Below are 24,025 nucleotides of genomic sequence, written 5' to 3'. Positions count from 1 at the left end.
GTTTGGGGGTTTGAATCAGAGAAAGGGCTCACTCCTGTAATGGAGGAGGTGCGCAGTAATGACTAGGCCTCTCTTAGAAACATCCCAGCAACCCCCTGGGAGTATTCCAGTCAGGCTTCAGGAGGTACGTAAATGGCCTACACTTATAGCAAGGGCATTATTTAATTTTAGTCAGAGCTGTAGAGTTTTATTTTTTCTATCTACAGCCACTCCTGTATAGGCAGTTTTCAGTAAAGGTGAACTAACCCCTTGGCGATAGCGCCTCCCAGCCCCTTACCCCTGGTTCACATATATGCGGCTGTATGGGCCACATTTTGCATGGGCACGAGAGCCCATTCATTTGAATGGACTCCCATGCCACGGGACTTCTTTGGAAACCGTAGCCCACACGGGAGCCTCGGTTCCCAGTGCGGTTGCGATTTCCAATGTGAGCGGCGTGCCATTAGAATTAATGTGTGTTGGTGGTGCAGCTGCACGGATTTTTGTGCGGATCCGCAACGGCACCACCCACACATATATGAACCTAGCCTTAAGGGGTTTGTGACATCGGGAGGTAGGGTTTAGGGTCATATGACCGCTGTGTTTTAGCTGTCACAGTGGTCACGTGATCGGAAAGCTCTGGACCACAGGTAGTGATCGGGACCTTTTTCATGAGGCGCCTGTAAATATGCCGGGAGAGTGCAGAGCACACGCTCTCAGCACATATTTTGTTTACATTGCATACGTAAATATGCCACCCCTCAATGCCAAGGCCCAGCCAGTGAGAGGTCACATATTTGCGTATGCTCGGGCACCAAGGTGTTAATTGACCTCAAGACTAAGAACGCTAACCACTGTGGCGCACATTTTGGACAGTGATGTAACAGTTGGCAAGGCTCAACCCTGAAATCAGACTACAAGGTAAAACTGCTTTCAGAAGGAGGTTTTCTGGATACCAAAGGTAGTAGCAGGAAGCATGTGTTGTCTGCTCCAAGGCCATTGTATTACTTTGAATGGTTTAATATAGCAGATAGGTTCACTTTAATGTTATTTACTTGAGCTGACTTCTTTCTTTTTTATCTGTCTAGATGTTCCTCCATCGGTCTATGAAGTGGCCATCACCACCGGCCTTCTTTTCTAAATTCCTTAGTTCTTCAAAAGGTACTCCATCACATCCAGAAAGCTCACCGCAAAAAGCTAGACAATGGACTTTCCCAGAAATACCTCTGCCAAATATATCCACTCTTCGGTCATACCTCCCATCACTGAGGAACCGCGACAACCCAAAACCAACTATCCATTCAAACATTGAAAGTGAACATTTTCAGATCTGCATCAACCTGGTCCACCATATAATAGATGTATGTGCATCTGGCTGCCTCTGGCTCTTTTCTCCTGTTTTTCGGATAACATTGGATGTTTTCGGAATCCAAGGAGCCCTCCAGCTGTGGATCCATGGAGTGGCTGTCTTCTTGGCCACAACATATGGCATGTATCTCCTCCTTTGGCTGGCCCAAGAGTACATCTTACAGCTGACATCACTTTATGTGGTTTTACAGACACTGGTCTTAATTGTTAGCCTCAGGGCAGAACGGGAGGATGAAAAAGGGAAAGAAGAAGATGTCAAGAATGAGCAGAAGGAAGAGGATGTTGAAGAAGAAATTCAGTATGGAGAGGACAGGTGGGCCGGAGGAAGTGAAGATGAAGGCAACTCGCAGGATGAATGGGAGAGCGAGGGGGAAGAGGAAGTTGGACATGCTTGAGTAGATTGGAAAACATAAAATGTTGTTGTCATTGAACACCACAATGCCTTAAGTACTTTCAAGATTGAAGGAAATATTGTGAAAAATTACAACTTGACATACTACAATGTGATTTTTTCAGCAGAGCCAAAGTAAGGAAAATGAAAGTGTTGGATCTCCCAAAAACCAAAAAAGAAGCTGAAGCTGTACTAATTAGTTTTATTTGAAGGGAACCTGTCAAGACCGAAATATGGAAGCTGCCATTGCAGATTTGCTCCTGAACTGTCGTCGTCATCCTTACTTCCCCCATTGCAGCCAGTGAAGTCATGCAGCTGGCACCTTTAAACAGCAATGCCAGTTCCCATGCTTTTTTTACTGACAGGCTGTAGCGGGAATCTGTTGCAAAGCAAAATACCCACTTGTGACACCTTAGCTTGAAGCTATTATTCTTTGATCCCCCACACTCACCTCCACCAGGCTATTTATGGGCCAGTAACACTACCTGCACTTAAAGACTAACTCCAGCCATTTTTAAAAAATTTCAGATAGAGTGGGAAAGAGTTACATAATCTGTTAGGTTTTACTTTTTTAAATTTTTTTGGGTTCCAGTTTTACTGTCTGTGACTCCAATGGAAGATGAGTACCCAATACCTGTCCACGTGACATCTGTTAGGTTTTATTTTTTTTAACTGTTTTTTAGTTCAGATTTTACTTTCTGAGACTGCAATGGAAGACTAGCACCCAATACCTGTTCGTGTGACACCTGTACAAGAAATGGGGTGGTGGTCCCCTTTTCAGAAATTGATCATTAATTCCTCTTGTGACAGTGGAATTCTTAACAGAGACATACATGTCAATAAAAACGTGACTGTAACCAGGGGTGGACTGACCATTGGAGCACTCAGGCACTGCCCGAGGGCACAGGGTCAGTAGGGGGTCCCATAAAATGCCTCTGGTACTTTTTATAGGCTTTTTTGGGTGTGTTTTGAGTGTGGTCAAGGACACAGAGGCCCTGTGATCCCCAATTGCCCGGGGGCCCCATGAATTGTCAGTCCGCTCCTGACTGTAACCCTTTCCTGCTCTATTCATAGCAAAATAAACCATTTTGGTTGAAGTAGGGCTTTAGGGTGACCATTCCATAGCTTAGAATGGCATTTTCAATCTGAGGTTTTGCACAGAGGTGTTGTGATTCATGAGAGAGTCCCTTTAGCAGCACTAAGCCTAGTTTGCAAAATGAATGAAAAAGAACTGTTGCCCCTAGCAATTTATTAATGTTCCTTACTCCAGCATGTTTAAAAAATCTGCTTGCAATAGAAAAGATAAGACCGTTTTTATTTCAGACACTTTTGCTTCTTGTGCAAACAGCAATGATGGGCTAAGGCCCACAGCAATCAGCAGTAACTGCTTAGCTGTTAAGTGCAATCAGGCAAGTGAATCCTGATTTTTGATTGGCTGATATGAATTACGAGACATCATTGCTGTTTGCGCTATTTTATTAAATTTGAACTCTGGTCAACATTTAAAAATAATTTGGGGTGCCACCCTCAGGATAGTAAGAGTCAAAGGGGTAGTTTACCTTAAAAACAATAAAATCGCCAAAGCAATACAGTATCCCTTGTGCATTAAAAACACTGCACGGGTTTTGAATAGGAAGCAGCTTTTTATGAGTCTTTACATGAGTAGCCTCTTCCAAGGCTGTCCAAAAAACTCCTAGGTAGGCAACACCTCCCTCCACACGCAATGCAGGGCTGAGCAGCTGCTATAACATAGGAGATATAGACAGACTGGGCATGTGCAGTTTTGTACAAGTCAGAGAAATCATTCCTGCTCAGCTAATGTCGGCCCTGTCCTGCCTAGATGGGCCGGGGGAGGTTCGTCGCCTACCTAGAAGTCTTTTTTACACAGGCTTGAGAGAGCCCATGCACAGGCTATAGGAATGACATTGAAAAACTACTTCTTTTTTAAAACCTATGCAGTGATTTTGAATGCAGTGGGGACTAGTGCCAGAAAAGGTCATCCAGTGCCCAGGGTAAAGATGGAAAACTGTGCCTCAGTTCAGATTTCCTTCTAAGAGTAGGGCCTACTGGGAATGAAGGCAGTCTGCCCTCACTCCTCAGTAGCACCATGCTAAGACGGGAGATGTGTTCTCAGCTGCAGCCCAATCTCTTCTGCCCACAGTAGGCTGCTAATAGAGGGAAGAGAGAGCAGAATCCTCCCTCCAGAAGCTATTGTGGCCCCTGCTCCTTCTGACAGGAATGACACTGCAGTTACTGCTGTTAGTGAGGCACTGGAGAACAGAGCAGCCAAAGCTCCCAACATGCCCCCCTTTCCACATATCAACACTTCACCCAGGGCACATGCCCCTTGCTTATGTACCTACTGCGGCCTGGTCAATAAACTCCCAGAGATGACATCATCCCATCCTGTCTTGTTGCTAGGACATTGCTAAGGCACTCCCAACCATTACTGCTCACCCCAGCTATCACAGGAGCAAGCTTCTCCTGCAGCTATGTGTTCCACTATCTCTTCCATCACAGCATCTCTCAGAACTACTGCGACGGGAGAGCGAGTGTATGTGAAAGAGCTTTGGTCAGCTGGGAGTGTCTTAGCAACGTACTAGCAACAAGGCAGGATGGAATGATGCCATCTCTGCCAGCTTTTTCCACCAGGCTTCGGGAGGTACGTAAATGGCCTACACCTATAGCAAGGTCATTATTTAATTTTGGTCAAAGCTGCAGTTTATTTTTATCCAAAGGCTCCCCATTACCGGCATAGGTCGTTTTTGGTAAAGATAAACTAACCCCTTAACTCTCACTATGTGTGTGTATGGGGGGGGGGGTCACCAAAAAGCTATTTGTTAAGGTTGACTGGAGTTCAGCTTTAAATAAAACTAATGTGCTGTATTAATATTATTATTATTGTTCTTGGAGGAAGTATATAAGATTTCTTTTGGCTACCCCTCCAGTTTATGGGGGTGATCTGATTACAGAGTACACTGGGATGCAATAATTTATATTATTATTAATATTTCTAAGTATTTTTATAGATATTTTTAGGTTTTCCTGTGAAATGAGCAAAACACTGTTCAGGTTTTCAGCAGTAACATACTAATATCAACGTGGACCAGAATGCATCGCAGTTCTAAAGTGACATATATTCATTTTAAAAATAATGGAGATTACCTTGGAAACTAAGATTTTGGTGGAACCTATTCAACATAAAATAGTTTCTGTTGTTCTAGAAGAAAGGTCGACACAAGAGGGACCACGAACTTCAAAGTGAAAATCCAGAATATCTATAGGGGATCAACATTCATTCTGAGCCAGAGGTCTAATAATTAGTATCTGCGATTCTTACAGTTTATAGCTACACAATGTAATTACAAAGGTACGCTACTGTGCACGGTTATTATTTTATTTTTTTTAAACTGTTGTTTCAATTAGTTTTTTTGTTGGAGCTGTGAGTTACTTTATAGTTATAAAGTGGATGAATTTTCACACTGGCGGGTACAGGTGTATCAAACTATGAAAAGTTAAGGACTGCTAACGGATTATCTTCAGTCAAATGTAGAAAACATTAGTCCAGTTGTGTGTTCATTCAAAAACCATTAAATGTCTTTTTTTTACAAAGATGCTAGTATTATCCTGTGAAATCTGTCTTTCAGTATATGTCAGGGCAAAATAAAAAAAAATGGATATTTTTAGCACATCTTTGCAATACATCCACATTTTCCCATGTGTATTCCATTATAATTACTGCCTGTACAGAGAAATATCCATTGCTCTACCATAAATCCAGCAAGCGCCTAACTTCCTCCTGTTTCGGCTCGTAGTGTTGTCAGCTATTCCTGTTGGACTACAGCACACCATCTATCTCTCCTGTCTCTTTCTACGTGCCTACACTGATTCTTTTTCCCAACAAAATCATGCTGCTTCCTTGATCCCCAAGAGCCTGCATATGCACTGTTTTTTGTAAAGGGCTCTTAGGAGACGTAGTTCTGGGGGATGTGCCTATAGCATGGGAAACTAAACTCTCAGCAGCCATCTCTGTAACAATTTTGGAAGACTGGTGATTAGGGATGAGCTCCAGCAACCCCATGGTGTTTACAACGATGGCTCATAGAATCCCTAAGAGTCAAATATGTGGGGAAAATATTTATTTGATCCCCTGCAGATTTTGTAAGTTTGTCCACTTACAAACACATGAAGGGTCTATAATTTTTATCATAGGTGCATTTTAAATGATAGAGGCAGAATATCAACCAAAAATCCCGAAAAAACACGATACAAATGTTATAAATTGAGTTGCAGTTCATTTAAAGAAATATGTATTTGATCCCCTACAAACCTACAATAATTCTGGCTCACACAGACTGGCTATGTGCTCATCTGGTACACAGATTAGTCTTGTCAATTTAAGAAGGTGCTCCTAACGACAACTCATTATGTATATAAAAGACACCTGTCGACAGAATCTCTTTCTTGTATTCAAACTTTATCACCATGGGCAAGACCAAAGAGCTGTCAAAGGACGTCAAGGACAAGATTGTAGACCTGCACAATGCTGGAAGACCTGGCTACAAGATCTTTGGCAAGAAGCTTAGGGAAAAGGAGACAACTGTTGGAGCGATTATTCACAAATGGAAGAAATACAAAATAACCGTCAATCGCCCTTGGTCTGGAGCTCCATGCAAGATTTTGCCTCATGGGGTAAGGATGATCATGAGAAAAGTGAGGGATCAGCCCAGAATTACATGGAAGAAGCTTGTGAATGTTCTTAAGGCAGTTGGGACTACAGTCGCCAAACAAACCATTGGTAATACAATACGCCGCCATGGATTGAAATCCTACAGCACTCACAAGGTCCCCCTCCTCAAGAAGGCACATGTACAGGTCTGTCTGAAGCTTGCCAATGAACATCTAAACAATTCAGAGAAGGATTGAGAAAAAGTGTTGTGGTCAGATGAGACCAAAATTGAGCTCTTTGGCATTAACTTGACTTGCCGTATTTGGAGGAAGAAAAATGCCCACTGTGACCCTAAGAACATCATCCCTACAATCAAGCACGGAGTTGGAAACATTATGCTTTGGGGCTGTTTCTCTGCTAGCGGTACAGGCCGACTTTGCTGCATTGAGGGGCTAATGGACAGAGCCGTGTATTGTAAAATCTTGGATGAGAACCTTCTTCCCTAAGCCAGAACACTGAAGATGGATCATGGATGGGTCTTCCAGCATGACAATGCTCAAAACATACTGCCAAGGCAACAAAGGAGTGGTTCAAGAAGAAGCACATTAAGGTCATGGAGTGGCCTAGCCAGTCTCCAGACCTTAATCCTATAGAACATTTATGGAGGGAACTGAAACTACGAGTTACCAAGTGACAGCCAATAAACCTTAAGGATTTAGAGAAGACCTGTAAAGAAGAGTGGACCAAAATCCCTCCTGAGATGTGTGCAAACCTGGTAACCAACTACAAGAAACGTCTTACCTCTGTGCTTGCCAACAAATGTTTCTCCATCAAGTACTAAGTCATGTTTTGGTTGATATTCTGTCTCTATCATTTAAAATACACCTATGATAAAAATTATAGATCCTTCATTTCTTTGTAAGTGGGCAAACGTACAAAAATCTGCAGGGGACCAAACAATTATTTTCCCCACTGTACACATAAAACTAACGCAGCCTAAGAGTGGCCATACATGATTCGAAATACAGTCAGTTCAGCAGGGACCAGCTGAATTTTAATCTATGTAGGGACAGGCTGCTTGTACAGATCTACCACTCAACTTCTGTACAACCAGCCTGTCGAGTTTTTGCCGATTAAAGCTGCTGGCTATAACCAGTAGCACTGATCAGTGTATTCTGATGGCGGGGAAGTCACCCCACTGTCAGAATACCATACCACAGTGGGAAGGATTCCCCCACCCACATTGAATGTATGGATGGCAGAATCAGGTCATTTTCTTTTATTCAACCCGCTGATTGAACAAAAAAGAATGAATGATGTATGGGCTGCTTAAAGCTGGACATAAGATAGTAGATTTTCGAATGAACATTTGTGTGAAAATTCATCTTGACCAACGGCATTTGCAAGTTTTAATTTTAACATTTGATTTTGGAACGAATGGACTTTCCTGGAAGAAAACTAAATTCACTGTCAAAAATGTTTTCATCACTGAGGTCGAAAACGAACGCCAAATTGAACTCATTAGAATTAGAAGATCAAATGGACGTTCTTAAAACGAAAAAGCTTGAATGAAAATCTACACGTGTATGACCAGCCCTAGTTAGTACATGAACCGGTGCTGTCAGCAGATTCAGGTTTTAACACAGAGACAGGAAGGCAGTGGGAAACATGACTCACGCCTGACTAACATAAGGGCTGGGGCTGATAATATACATGTATCTCACCCTGCTATTCTATATCAGGAACGCACAGGGCTGGGTTACATGAATGGCATGTTATAGACATTCTGTTCTTACAAATTTACAGACATGCAAATTCAGGCTGAACAAGGCTGATGTAGAGGTTTGAAATGTATAATGCCATGCAAACGTCTAAAAACTAGTACCCAGTACTAGTACAATTTTTATAGGGGGTTAACAGAACCCCTGCCCTGTGATGCCGGGAATCTCATTGGTCAATTAGCTGAGAAATCCAATCACACCACCATAGGACGGTAGTTGTGTCAAGGACACCATACAACAAAATGTCAGGGGATAATCTAAAACTGTTTCAAGAGCTAAATTAACCCTGCAGATAGACTCCGGCACCATTTTTAAAATGCGTGTAGAACCGTAAGTGATTAAAATTTCGTTTTTTAAATACCACTTATCATAATGAGCACAATAAAGAGAAGTAACTGAAAAAAAAAACACAGGGTCTTTATGGACACAATGCAGTATTACATTTGGTTTATCAGTAGATTTATTGTTTGAGTTCTTCCAAATTAGAACCATACAGTATATTGAGGCTGGAAGCTCATTCATTCAGATGACAGTGTTCTGAAAAACAAAAAGAAAGGAATGCACCACGTTACTCCACCATGATATGTATACACAGGACAGGTACAGTCTACAGACAGCATAGCAGCCTAGTGACTAGCATGTTTACCTTGCAGCACTAGAGTCCTCCATTTGAGTCCCGCTGAGGGTACTATCTGCATGGAGTTTGCATGTTCTCTCTAATTGCGTAGGTTTCCCTGCATAGTCCAAAGACATGCTGGTAGGCAGGGGCGGACTGACAACTCATGGGTCCCCGGGCAATAGGGGATCATGGGGCCCCTGTGTCCTTGCCCAAACTCAAAAAAGCCTATGAAAAAGGTACCAGGGGCATCTCATGGGGCCCCCTACTGACCCCGGCCCTCGGGCAGTGCTCGAGTTTCCAAATGGTCAGTCCGCCCCCTGCTGGTAGGTTAATAGGCTCTAGTACAGTGGTTCTTAACCTTGTTGGAGGTACTGAACCCCACCAGTTTCATATGCGCATTCACCGAACCCTTCTTAATTGGAAAAATAAAATATGATTTTTAAAATTCAAAACATAGGTATATATTTATACATAGGTGCACAAAATGAACAAACCCGTTAAGAACAAAACCATTAAAACATGATTTTCACACAAAAAAAAAAACATAATAATGAATATTTACTGCACGAATCATATGAGTCGGGTGTGGGTCTTCACCTCTGCCGAACCCGCGAGACTGACTCACTGAACCCCTGGGGTTCGATCGAACCCAGGTTAAGAACCACTGTTTTATAGTAATTCATCCCCCATAGTAATTCATCCCCCATATAGTAATTCATCCCCCATAGTAATTCATCCCCCCTATAGTAATTCATCCCCCATATAGTAATTCATCCCCCATAGTAATTCATCCCCCATATAGTAATTCATCCCCCATAGTAATTCATCCCGCATATAGTAATTCATCCCCCATATAGTAATTCATCCACCATTGTAATTCATCCCCCCTATAGTAATTCATCCCCCATATAGTAATTCATCCCCCATAGTAATTCATCCCCCATATAGTAATTCATCCCCCATATTAATTCATCCCCCATATAGTAATTCATCCCCCATAGTAATTCATCCCCCATAGTAATTCATCCCTCATAGTAATTCATCCCCCATATAGTAATTCATCCCCCATATAGTAATTCATCCCCCATAGTAATACATCCCCCATATAGTAATTCATCCCCCATCCCATATAGTAATTCATCCCCCATAGTAATTCATCCCCCATAGTAATTCATCCCCCATATAGTAATTCATCCCCCATATAGTAATTCAACCCCCATAGTAATACATCCCCCATATAGTAATTCATCCCCCATATAGTAATTCATCCCCCATAGTAATTCATCCCCCATATAGTAATTCATCCCCCATATAGTAATTCATCCCCCATAGTAATTCATCCCCCATATAGTAATTCATCCCCCATAGTAATACATCCCCCCTATAGTAATTCATCCCCCATATTAATTCATCCCTCATATAGTAGTAGTAAGTAAGTAGCAAGTAGTAAGCCAAGTCCCCCCTGTGTCAATTCACTTACCTTTGCTCCGCGCGTTCCTCTCGCCGTATTCCCGTGCCGTTCCGGTCTTCAGGGCGGACTGTGAGAGGAGCCTAGCTCCTCTCACGTTCGTCACGCTGCCCCGCCTACACACATCCTGACAGCCAATCACTGGCTATCAGGATGTGAGTGGTAGCGAGACTGGCCACTCATTGCATTTGAGCGCGCTGCCCTGGCTGTTTTTTTTTTTGGATCACGCTGCAGAGTCCCTGCCGCCCGAGAGGAGGGAGGGGAGCGGGCGCCCGGCACACAAGAGCCGCATTAAAGCATGTAAAGAGCCGCAGGTGGCTCGCGAGCCGCGGCTTGCCGACCACTGGGCTAAGCGATGTTGCGTGACCACCTGCAGCCAATGATGGACAAGCGGGGCATGTCATCACGAATCATATGAGTCGGGTGTGGGTCTTCACCTCCGCCGAACCCGCGAGACTGACTCACCGAACCCCTGGGGTTCGATCGAACCCAGGTTAAGAACCACTGCTCTAGTATGACCCAATTTGTGTCCAAGATGGCTGCTCCACCAGCAGACAAAGTACTCTCTCAATATAAAGCTGAAGGTTAGGTATGTAATGTAAGCATGTATTTACCATAACTGTGGGGTCCTGGTGGGAGCTGGGAATCAGTGTAGTAGGCACCACTGCTAGTGGTATTTGCAGCTAGACATAGACGTGTGCTCACGAGGGAACGTGCACGGGCACCGTTCAGAGAACACTTTCCATTTTCTCAATAAACGTAAAGTGTTCTCTGATTGGTGGGAGTGGAGATCATAAAGTTATTGTTCCCCCTCTCTACCTTGTCCATTCAGAGAACTCTTTGCATTCATTGAGAAAATGCAAATTGTACTATACAGTAAATGGCATCCATTCCAAGTGAGCGACTCCATGTTTAGTAAGCAGCAAGGCAGCTGCCAAAGGACCCATAATCAGTAGTAATAACTAGTGCTGCCTACTATAGTGATTTCCAGCATCCACAGGGATCCCAACAATATGGCACATACAGTCATGGCTAAAAATATCAGCACCCCTGCATTTCTGTCAGATAATGCACCACTTTGCCCAGAGAATTGTTGCAATTACAAATGTTTCGGCATTCTCATATTTATTTTGTTTGTTTGTATTGGTATGACACAAAAAAGTGGAGCAACAAAAAGCCAAATCTGACACATTTCACGCAAAATCCCACAAATGGACTGGACAAAATTGTTGGCACCCTCAATGTAATATTTGGTAGCACGCCCCCTGAAAAAAATAACTGAAATCAATCGCTTCCTGTAACCATCAATGAGTTTCTTACACCTCTCTACTGGAATTTTGGAGCACTCTTCTTTCGCCAACTGCTCCAGGTCTCTCAGATTGGAAGGGTTTCTTTTCTCAACTGCTGTTCTAAGATCTCTCCACAGGAGCTCTATGGGATTGAGATCTGCACTCATTGCTGGCCAGTTCAGTCCTCTCCAGCGCTTTGTCTGAAACAATTTCTGGGTGCTTTGGGTCATTGTCCTGCTGTAAGACCCATGACCTCTGATGGAAACCCAACTTTCTGACACTGGGCCCTACATTGCACCCCAGAATTCTTTGGTAGTCTTCAGATTTCATAATGCCGTGCACACGGTCAAGACAACCAGTGCCTGATGCAGCAAAGCAACCCCAAAACATCAGTAACCCTCCGCCATGTTTGACTGTAGGGACTGTATTCTTTTCTTTAAAGACCTCATTTCTTTTTATGAAAACAGTAGAATGATGGGCTTTACCAAAAAGCTGTAATTTTGTTTCATCTGTCCACAGCACATTCTCCCAAAAGGATTTTGGCTTCCTCAGGTAAAGTTTGGCAAACTCCAGTCTGTCTTTTTATGTTTCTGTGTCAGCAGTGGGGTCCTCCTGGGTTCTTTATCCACCATTCGAACAATCCTTCTTTGCAATCTGTGATCAATTTTTCTATCATTGACGTCCAGGCAGATTAGCTACAGTGCCATGGGCTGTAAACTTCTTGACAATGTTGCACACAGTGGACACAGGAACATTAAGATCACTGAAAATGGACTTGTAACGTTGAGATTGAAATCCTCAAACACTTCTTTACTGCTCTTTCTCTTCTCCATGCTCCATGTGGCACACAGAGAGACACAACAGAAAGATTGAATCAATTTTTCACCATTTTAACTGGTCGCTGGTGTGATTTCAATATTGTCAGCACCTGTTAAGTGATACAGGTGAGTTTAATTACAAATTACAGGAGCATCAAAAATTTGGAATGCAATTATTTCTTATAATTTTGAGAAGTTGCCAATAATTTTCTCCAGTCCTTTTTTGGGGTTTTGCGCAGAATGTGTCAGATTTGGATTTTTGTTTCTCTGCTTTTTTGTGTTATACCAATACAAACAAAAGAAATAAACATGAGAATGCCTAACCATTTGTAATTGCAACACTTTTCTGGGTGAAATTGTGCATTATCTGACAGAAAGGCAGGGGTGTCAATATTTTTGGCCTTGACTGTACATGCTTACATTGGTTCAAGCTGGTCCAGTGTGACTATGTAAAAGTTGCCATACCTGGAATTCTTCTTTAATGATGAAATGGTAGCTTGTAGCAGCTGCATTTTGAGAAGTGTTAACTTTCCCCCACACAAAGATATTTCACTTATTAGTGGCATGTGTGACTCAATGGTGCCTGCTTGCCTCATCTTGTACCAGTGCTTATTTGGCCTTGTGCCTGAGTTCCAATGCTCGAATATTGGCAGGTTATACATAACAGACATATACATACATAGCAGATGATATTCTATTCTATTCCCTATTCTAAGGAAAAAAACTCAATATAATTTGCAGGCCTTGGGAAACCCCTGCTAAAAATGAAAACATCTGCAGCCCATGATACATTAAAAAGAATACAAAATATTTAATAATTTTTAATACCCCACTGCCCTATGCCACAAGATTGTTTTCACTGCAAATCATGAAATTAATCTAATACCTACTGGATAATGAGAAAGAAAAAAATACAGGCAGTGAAGTGTGTGGTGCCCCTTAACCTTGGTGGTCAACGGTCACTACCATTGTAGTACCACCTCACATTGGTTATCAGTGGAAAAAGTCTGCTTTACATTGATAGTCGGTGTAGAGCAACCTTACATTGGTGGCCAGTCAAGAGGTGCCCACGTACGTTGGTGATCAATGGAGAACTGCCCCGTTTGCACTGTTGGTCAATACAGAAATTCTCTATTTACATTGATGGTCAGAGGAGAAGGATCCCCTTACAATGGTGGTCAAAAGAAACATATCCTCTTCACATTGGTGGTTGGTGGAGAGAGATCCCCTTTCATTGGTGGTCTGTGGAGAAATGCCCAATTTACACTGGTGGTCAGTAAAAAGTATCTCCTTTATATTGGATGTCGGTAAAGAAGGATTCCTTCATGTTGGTGGTCAGTAAAGAAATTCCCCATTCATACTGTTGGCCAGTTGAGAAATGCCCTACTTACAATGGTGGTCAGTGGAGAAGGATCCACTTACATTGGTGGCCTGAAGAGATATGCCCCCTTTACATTGTTGGTTGGTGGAGAGCGATCCTTGGTAAGTGGATAAATGTCCAATTTACACTGGAGGCCAGTAAAAAAATGCCTCCTTTTATAATGATTGTTGGCAAAGAAGGATCCCCTCACATTGGTGGTCAAAAGAGAAATGTCCCCTTTACATTGGTGGAAAGACATACATACATGGTCAATAGAGAATGCCCCATTTACATTGTTGGCCAGTGGAGAAAAGCACTATTTACATTGGTGGTCAGTACAGGAAAACACTATTTACATTGGTGGTCAGTGGAAAAGGATCCACTTACATTGGTGGCCAAAAGAGAAATGCCCCTTTACATTGATGGTTGGTGGAGAAGCATCCCCTTACAATGTTGGTCAGTGTAAAAAACTCCCCATTTACACTGGTGGCCAGTAGAGAAATGTCTCCTTTACATTGATGGTTGGTGGAGAAGCATCCCCTTACATTGGTGGTCAGTGTAAGAAACTCCCCATTTACACTGGTGGCCAGTAGAGAAATGTCTCCTTTGCATTGGTTGTTGATGAAGAAGGATCCCCTTACATTAGAGGCCAATGGCAAAATATACAAAATACACTTGTTGATCCTGCCAAAAATCCAGTGCTGTCCTGTGCCTTCTGAAGAATGATCTCCTTTAGCATTATCATCTCTGACCAGTTGATCACTGTGAACTTCACAACACCTCCTCACCATGTTACGGAGGTGAGGTCGTCTGCAGTCCTAACAATCCCTTTCCTAGGGATCTATAGATACAGCACAATAAATAAGGGTTATCATACTAGGACAGGAAGGGTGTTACTGGCGGGACCACAAAATATAGGAAAAAAAGAATGAAAAAGAATTCAGAAACTACATCTAAGGACTGGTAAACTGCAACAGATTACAGTTTTGTTCTTGGTTTTAGATACAATTTGGCCCCTTTCACAAGGGGAAGACTCCTTCAAGAAGATGACAGGTCCATGTCCGCTCTGCTTGTGGAGAGTGGACAAATACACAGCCCCCTATTCTCTATGGGGCTGCAACAGATTACAGTTTTGTTCTTGGTTTTAGATACAATTTGGTCCCTTTCACAAGGGGAAGACTCCTTCAAGAAGATGACAGGTCCATGTCCGCTCTGCTTGTGGAGAGTGGACAAATACACAGCCCCCTATTCTCTATGGGGCAATCAGGTGTAAAAGGACCGCCTGTCCGCTTACATCCGACTGTCATCTGATCCGCTAGATGGATGGGAAATGGATCCCTCATCCGTCTGTTTTCAGCAGATCGGATGTAGGCGGTTATAAACGGACACATGCCTGTTTACATCAGCCTCCCCATAGAAAACAATAGGTGGTCTGATCGGGTCCACTTGAGAAACAGACAGGTGGACCCTGTTGGTCTACCCGCATGAAAGGGGCCTTTAGATCCAGGTCCCTGTCCAGCATCAGACGAACCCTTGTCCCTCTATTGTTTAATCTCACTTGGCAGACTAAACCCCTCTGTTCATATTTAAATGCTGTCAAGGAGGCCATTTATAGTTGGATAGAATACAAGAATCTGTATAGAGAAGTATCCAGCAGATAGTATCCTATTTTGTGAAATAACCCTTTAAGTGTTCCAAAGCAGGACTTTCCCCCGGATTTAAAAAGGTAACAAGCAAGTTTTTTCTTAGCAAGCAATCAGAATACTGTATGTTCTTCACTGTTCTTGACTGTTCTAAACCAAAGAAAACTGGATTCTGATTGGCTGTTATGGTGGGTGCAGATACTCCTCATCAGAATAGAATCCTCACAACAGAAATATGGGAGATTCTATTCATAACTTGTTGTTGTACGAAACTCCATATCTGTCAACGTTCTCCTTCTGTCACTATTTGGTGAGTCTCTGACCTGGAAAATGCATGTGCATACATAGCTGCATGCTTGTCCCAGGTCAATGACCGAGTAAAAAGCAAAGTCAATATAAAGATCACAGTCCCAAAGCTTGTACTTTCAAAAAACAGGTCAGCAATGCCACCTCCCATATTTGTGACCAGACTGGTACAGTCTCTTCTTTGTGAACATGTTAGTATTGTAAGTATTAGGACTCACACGTGACGTTTGGTGGGTAGTAAAACCCACCGGTTGAGTTGAGCTTTTACTGCCCCCCCCAACCACTACCCCAAAGGTGTTACTAAAAACCTTTCTTTCGGTCTCAGGGCCTTTCCCTCTAAGCCCAGGGCCCTTCCTACTGATTCTGGGACCCTTTACTCCCATTGAGTGCCATAGATTGCAACAAGCACAAGCAAATCGCAAGCAAGTTGCACACTTTAGGGTCGCAGCAGTGTAAACAGAGCCGGTCCCACAGCGAGACCCATTCATACGTTCTGCAGAGAGTCCCTTTCCTGCTGTCCTGGGGTGAAATTCCAGGGTTTCAAGTGCGACCTTTGTGACCCTGGTAGTTCCATCACTGCACAACCCCCTTTAGCTGCAGAGGCAGCTGCCAGGGGTGTACAAATGCCACGGCCACAATGGCGAAACGCCAGGGTTGCAAGTGCGACCTTTGCGACCCTGGTAGTTCCATCATTGCACAACCTCCTTTAGCTGCAGAGGCAGCTGCCAGGGGTGTACAAATGCCATGGCCACAATGGCGAAACGCCAGGGTTGCAAGTGCAACCTTTGTGACCCTGGTAGTTCCATCACTGCACAACCCCCTTTAGCTGAAGAGGCAGCTGCCAGGGGTGTACAAATGCCACGGCCACAATGGCGAAACGCCAGGGTTGCAAGTGCAACCTTTGCGACCCTGGTAGTTCCATCACTGCACAACCCCCTTTAGCTGCAGAGGCAGCTGCCAGGGGTGTACAAATGCCACGGCCACAATGGCGAAAAGCCAGGGTTGTAAGTGCGACCTTTGCGACCCTAATAGTTCCATCACTGCACAACCCCCTTTAGCTGCAGAGGCAGCTGCCAGGGGTGTACAAATGCCACAGCCACAATGGCAAAACGCCAGGGTTGCAAGTGCGACCTTTGTGACCCTGGAAGTTCCATCACTGCACAACCCCCTTTAGCTGCAGAGGCAGCTGCCAGGGGTGTGCAAATGCCACGACCACAATGGCGAAACGCCAGGGTTGCAAGTGCGACCTTTGTGACCCTGGTAGTTCCATCATTGCACAACCCCCTTTAGCTGCAGAGGCAGCTGCCAGGGGTGTACAAATGCCACGGCTGTGATGCTTTGATTATCAGCCATGGCAGGTTGTTATACTCACTGTTGCTTTCAGCCACCGTACCAGTGACACTGAATGGCTGCTCTGATATCACTGTATGTCAGTGCACCCAGCCATTGTCTTTAATTGCTGCCACATCAGTACAATGTCACCAGACTAGCACAGCCAGTCACAGTGTCCCCAGTCACCACCACACCGGTCCCAGTGTCACCATAAGGCCTTTCTCACATGGGCAGTGCTCTCTGAATTATTTCAATGGGCTGCCCTATGCACCAGAAATGCACAAAAAAAAGGAGCCTGCCCTATTTTAAAAAAACACCAAAACACACTGTAGTGAGGCACCAAGCGTTTTAGCACGCATGTGTTTGCAAGATGCATGGGGGTGCTGTTACGAATTAATAGGACTGCCAAGTATCTTCAAAGAGGCAGCACGTTTTGTGCATTGTGGGAACGCACGCTATTTTGCATGCATTCCTGCCTTACCTATAGCTAGAAAACTGTAAAGAATCAAAGAAACTCCCTTTAACCACTTGAAGACCACAATATGTATATAAAGGCTGTGGGTTTCAAGTGGTTTACCAGGGTTATGGCTGAAGATATCAGCCATAACCCCAGTACCTTTTTTTATTTTTAAAGCAAAGATCAAAAAAAAAATTTTATTTCGATCTTTTGCTTTTAACCAATTCCATACCGGGCACTTTTCCCCCTTCCTGCCCTGGCCAGTTTTCAGGTTTCAGCGCTCTCACAATTTGAATGACAATTGCGCGGTCATACAACATTGTACCCAAAACTAAAATTTTATCATTTTCTTCACACAACTAGAGCTTTCTTTTGGTGGTATTTAATCACCGCTGGGGTTTTTATTTTTTGCTAAATTAACAAAAAAAGACCGAAAATTTTGAAAAAAAACACATTTTTCTTTGTTTCTGTTATAAAAGTTTGCAAATAAATAATTGTTCTTCATAAATTTAGGCCGAGATGTATTCTGCTACATGTCTTTGGTGAAAATAACCCAAATTAGGATGTATTATTTAGTTTGTAGGAAAGTTATAGAGTTCACAAACTATGGTATAGATCTGAATATTGATCAATCCTGAAGTACTGACGGCCAATCTAATTTCTTGAGGTCCAAGAATGTCAGAACAGTACAGATATCCCCCAAATGACCCCTTTTTGCAAAGTAGACAGTCCGACATATTTCATAAGAGGCATGGTGCGTTTTTTGAAGTTGTATTTTTTTTGTCATAATTTTTCGGAAAATTAAAAAATTATTTTCACTATTTTTTTTTACATACTGTCACCAGTGCAGTACAGGGTCTTCATATAACTGGCATGGCGGTGATCAGGGACACTGACTGGTGACAGTATGAAAAAAAAAATATATTTTTTTTTTATTTTTTTATTATTTTAAATTTTTTATTACTTTTTTTTTTTTTAAGATTTTTTTTTCATATTTTACTATGACCAAAGTAGTACAATGTTACCATAGTAACATTGTACTACTTTGGGTAAGTGATCAGTATTTTTTTTTTTTACACAATTTGCTTATAGCAAAGAATTACTTTGCTATAAACAAGCATTTACCAGAATGAAATCGATTCATTCAAGTTTTTTTTTTTTTTTTGTGCTTAGCTGTGATTTGGCCACAGCTAATCACATGACATGTGCATGTGACCTGCTGTGACCATTCACAGCTAGGCACTAGTATACAATGGATGGCATGAATGAAGCCATCCATTGTATACAACTGTCATGTGACCTGCTGTAATTGGTCACAGCAGGTCACATGGTACCGGCAACGGGGACGGTACTCAGATCTGTCATCGTCCGTGTCCGACGTACACGGCCGGTGACAGATCGCGCCACTGCGCGGCTCTGCAACCGCGCGAACTGCGCATGTGCGGGAGCACGCCAAATGGCGTGCACCTGGAAAGGTGAAGCATTTTTGCCGCCGCCAAACGGCTATAAGCCGGGCGGCTAATGGTTAAAGGAGAGATTGGGGGTCTTTTTGACCCCCGATCTCTCCTTAAAGAGGACCTGTCATGCTTATTTCTATATATGTTTACATTACTTGTAATAGGAATAAAAATGATAAAAAAAGGGACAATGTAAAAATAAAAGATAAAATAAATAAGAAAGAAAAAAATTAAAGCGCCCCCATACCTCCGTGCTCGTGCGCAGAAGTGAATGGATCCGTAAGTTGTGCATGCATATATGTAAACAGTGTTCGCAGCACCCATGTGAGGTATCTCCACAAACGTTAGAGCGAGAGCAATAATTCTAGCACTAGGCCTCCCCTGTAACTCTAAACAGATACCCTGTAAATATTTTTAAAGTGTTGCCTACGGAGATTTCTAAGTACCATAGTTTGTTCCCTGAGCGTGCACAATTTTATAGCGGGAAATGCTAGGTGTCTATTTACCCGCCATAATATCCCCTTTCATATTTTCCAGAAAAAATGGGGTATATATTGTGTTTTTTTTTATTCATTAAAGTGTATTTTTTCCCCAGAAATTGTGTTTGTGCAAATACCACGTTACATAAAATATTGCAATGATTGCCACTTCCTTCTCTAGGGTCTTTGCTAAAAAAATATATAATGTTTTGGGGTTATAAGTAATTTTCTAGCAAATACACAGATTTAAACTTGTAAACAAAATGTGCCAGAAAATACATAGTTACATAGTCTGGCTGAAAAAAGACAAAAGTCCATCCAGTTCAACCATTAAAAAAAAAAAAAAGTTATAATCCTATACCCACAGTTGATCCAGAGGAAGGCAAAAAAAAACCCCCAGCAAAGCACGATCCAATTTGCTCCTGCAGGGGAAAAAAATTCCTTCCTGAACCCCCGAGAGGCAAATCGGATATTCCCTGGATCATCTTTACCTATAAATGTTAGTATCCAGTTATATTCTGTGTATCTAGGAAAGAATCCAGGACTATTTTAAAGCAATCCACTGAGCTGGCCAGAACCAACTCTTGAGGGCGTCTATTCCACATTTTCACAGCTCTTACTGTGAAGAAACCTTTCCGTGTTTGGAGATTAAATTTCTTTTCCTCCAGACGTAAAGAGTGCCCCCTTGTCCTCTGTGATGACCTCAAGGTGAACCACTGATGTATTTATACATGGAGATCATATCCCCCCTTATGTATTATACATGGAGATCATATCCCCCCTTATGTATTATACATGGAGATCATATCCCCCCTTATGTATTATACATGGAGATCATATCCCCCCCTTATGTATTATACATGGAGATCATATCCCCCCTTATGTATTATACATGGAGATCATATCCCCCTTATGTATTATACATGGAGATCATATCCCCCTTATGTATTATACATGGAGATCATATCCCCCTTATGTATTATACATGGAGATCATATCCCCCCTTATGTATTATACATGGAGATCATATCCCCCTTATGTATTATACATGGAGATCATATCCCCCCTTATGTATTATACATGGAGATCATATCCCCCCTTATGTATTATACATGGAGATCACATCCCCCTTATGTATTATACATGGAGATCATATCCCCCCTTATGCATTATACATGGTGATCATATCCCCCCTTATGAATTATACATGGAGATCATATCCCCCCTTATGTATTATACATGGAGATCATATCCCCCCTTATGTATTATACATGGCGATCATATCCCCCTTATGTATTATACATGGAGATCATATCCCCCCTTATGTATTTATACATGGTGATCATATCCCCCTTCTGTATTATACATGGAGATCATATCCCCCCTTATGTATTATACATGGTGATCATATCCCCCTTATGTATTATACATGGTGATCATATCCCCCTTATGTATTATACATGGTGATCATATCCCCCCTTATGTATTATACATGGAGATCATATCCCCCTTATGTATTATACATGGTGATCATATCCCCCTTATGTATTATACATGGTGATCATATCCCCCCTTATGTATTATACATGGTGATCATATCCCCCTTATGTATTATACATGGAGATCATATCCCCCCTTATGTATTATACATGGTGATCATATCCCCCCTTATGTATTATACATGGAGATCATATCCCCCCTTATGTATTATACATGGAGATCATATCCCTCCTTATGTATTATACATGGTGATCATATCCCCCCTTATGTATTATACATGGAGATAATATCCCCCTTCTGTATTATACATGGAGCTCATATCCCCCCTTATGTATTATACATGGTGATCATATCCCCCCTTATGTATTATACATGTTGATCATATCCCCCCTTATGTATTATACATGGAGATCATATCCCCCCTTAATCTCCTCTTCTCAAGAGAGAATAAATTCAGTTCCTCTAATCTTTCCTCATAGCTGATCTCCTCCATGCCTCTTATCAGTTTAGTTGCCCTTCTCTGTACTTTCTCCAGTTCCCCAATGTTCTTTTTGTGAATTGGTGCCCAAAACTGAACTGCATATTCCAGATGAGGTCTTACTAATGATTGTACCGGGGGAAATGATATCTCTCTCTGGAGCCTATACCATTTCTAATACAAGAGAGGATTTTGCTCGCTTTAGAACCCGCAGCTTGGCATTGCATGCCATTCTTAAGCTTGTGATCTACCAGAACCCCCAGATCCTTCTCCACCATTGATTCTCCCAGTTGTACCCCCCAGTATGTATGATGCATGCATATTCTTGGTCTTGAAGTGGAAACTGATTTGTCCTTTGGATTACATGAGAATTCTTTGGCTCGGCTGTTATCTGTGGGAAGCGATGACAATAATTGTTTTATTCTCATGGCTACAGCATTTGTTTCATGTCTTGCCAGCAGGCTCTGAGCAGGCATGTGTAACAAGAGGAGACAACAAGAAGTATTGTTGCCCGCGTGTTTACATGGGACTCTATGTCCAAATATAAAAACATCTGATATGGGGAAGATTGTGTTCTCCAAGGGACACTGGCATTGAGAGCACACAGATTGTGTTTTCGCTGTTTTGCATTGGTTTCCTCGTTGGCGCACCTTTAAGCATGCGCAACTACAAGGGCATTGGGATGCCACAGCAGTAATACCTGCCAGGTGCCACAGGCACGCTTCTCGTCAGCTTGGGCACAGAGAAGAAAATGATTTCTTAAGCACGTCTGTGTTTTGAGGCAATCAACCCAATACTCTCGGAAAGCCCTGGAGCTAGGGTGACGCTTGGCAGCTGTTGTGGCTGTGAATCAGGCGCCGCCTTTGCACCGGATATTAGAAGAAGAGAATATTTACTTTCATTATTAACCACTTGCCCTCCAGAGGATTTACCCCCCCCTTCCTCACCAAGCCATTTTTTGTGATACAGCGCTTTAACTGACAATTGCGTGGTCATGCAACGCTGTACATAAATGAATTTTAGATAATTTCTTTCCAACAAATAGAGGTTTCTTTGGGTGGTATTTGATCACCACTGCGTTTTTTATTTTTTGTGCTATAAACGAAAAATTACAGACATTTAAAAAAAAACCAAAACAATATTTTTTACTTTCTGCTATAAAACATATCCAATTAAAAACATTTAAAAAATCTAATTTCTTCATAAATTTAGACCAAAATGTATTCTGCTGCATATTTTTGTTTAAAAAAATCCCAATATGCGTATATTAATTGGTTTGCGCAAAAGTTATACTGTCTACATACTGTGGTATATATACTGGATTTTTTTTTTATTTTATACCTATAGCAGGCCTGTGATATTGTGGCGGACAGTCTGACACTAACTGTTACTTTGTGGGAACCAGTGACACTAATACAGTGATCAGTGCTAACAACATACACTGTCACTGTATTATTCACACTGGCTGGGAAGGGGTTAAACATCTGGGGCGATCAAAGGGTTAACTGTGTGTCTAACCAGTGTTTTTGTGTTACTATATGCTGTTTTTATTAGGCAACCTGTTAGATTTTCTTTCCCTGCTTTGCAGGGAGAGAAAATGTGACAGATCGCTGCTGACAGAACACAGCTCTGCCTTGTTTATATAGACAGAGCTGTGTTCTGTCACTCTCCTCAACGATCAATGGGTGCCAGCGCTCATCCATTGGCCAGCACCTGTTGATCGGCTTCTTCTGTGTCCAATCACAGCAGGAGCGCAAAATCAGATTTCTATACGTGATTGTGCACAGAAGGTCCACCCTGTAGCAGTAAATCTGGTGGGTTGGCCAGCGTTTTCCATGATTTGAAAACATACTTACCAGGGGCGGACTGACAACTCATAGGGCCCCCGGGTAATAGGGGATCATGGGGCTTCTGTGTCCTTGCCCACACTCATAGCACACCCAAAAAAGCCTATAAAAGGTACCAGGGGCATTTCATGGGGCCCCCTACTGACCCCAGGCCCTCAGGAAGTGCCTGAGTGCTTGAATGGTCAGTCCGCCCCTGATACTTACACATTATTACACATTTGCCTCTTGGTGTGCTCTCCTCCCAACTATGAGGTCTGAACTCCCCACATCCATCCTGCCCCCGCCAATGCTATGTTACCTTCTCCTCTACCTAATCTTCTTGCTTCGCCCTCTGGGCAGGCACTGATGAAGTGACTCCCATGCATGCTGAAGTTCCAGTAGCCCACCATCTGGCTTCATTCCTGGCATCTGTAAGATGCCAATTCTGTACACTGGACTGCATATGCTCCACAGTCAGTCTACAGATAAAAAAGTCAAATATCATCTACAGAAGACCCTACCTGCTAGAATTTTTTCGTTTTCAGGCCTTACTTCTGCTTAAAGTGGAAACTTCCCACCTCAAAGTGAGAGGAAATCTCTTCTTGGATATTTGTCATTAGAATAGGTATCTCCATTAGGAAATCTTATCTCACCTCCTGTGGTGGAGAAAGATGTAAAGTTCTAAACTCAAAAGGTTTTTTACCTTAATGCATTCTATGGTCCCGAGTCGTGCTGTATGTGTCTATGGATGCACACAGCCTGGCTTTGGAGTGTGCCCACATGTGTGCCCCCATAGGAAGCTGGG

General features: G+C 42.6%; 2 protein-coding genes across 5 annotated transcripts in view; one reads left to right on the top strand and one right to left on the bottom strand.

Moving 5' to 3' along the window:
* Nucleotides 1-5,442, top strand: part of CUNH6orf47 (chromosome unknown C6orf47 homolog) — a 31,741-nt gene extending 26,299 nt beyond the window's left edge. For all 3 annotated transcript variants that reach the window (XM_089659138.1, XM_089659137.1, XM_089659139.1), the window contains exon 2: nt 1,068-5,442. In XM_089659138.1, the coding sequence (XP_089515264.1) occupies nt 1,068-1,742 (675 nt within the window). In that variant the 3' untranslated portion in view covers nt 1,743-5,442. The remainder of the gene's footprint in view (nt 1-1,067) is intronic.
* Nucleotides 5,443-8,630: 3,188 nt separating this feature from the next.
* Nucleotides 8,631-24,025, bottom strand: part of APOM (apolipoprotein M) — a 49,957-nt gene continuing 34,562 nt past the window's right edge. For both annotated transcript variants that reach the window (XM_089659141.1, XM_089659140.1), the window contains exon 6: nt 8,631-8,725. In XM_089659141.1, the coding sequence (XP_089515267.1) occupies nt 8,703-8,725 (23 nt within the window). In that variant the 3' untranslated portion in view covers nt 8,631-8,702. The remainder of the gene's footprint in view (nt 8,726-24,025) is intronic.

The sequence above is a fragment of the Staurois parvus genome, unplaced genomic scaffold (genome assembly GCF_062004578.1).
Source record: "Staurois parvus isolate SC_StPar_1 unplaced genomic scaffold, SC_StPar_1.0 ptg001133l, whole genome shotgun sequence".
Lineage (NCBI taxonomy): Eukaryota > Metazoa > Chordata > Amphibia > Anura > Ranidae > Staurois > Staurois parvus.
The sequence above is the reverse complement of the archived record's forward strand: the minus strand, read 5'-3'. Positions and strand labels throughout refer to the sequence as shown.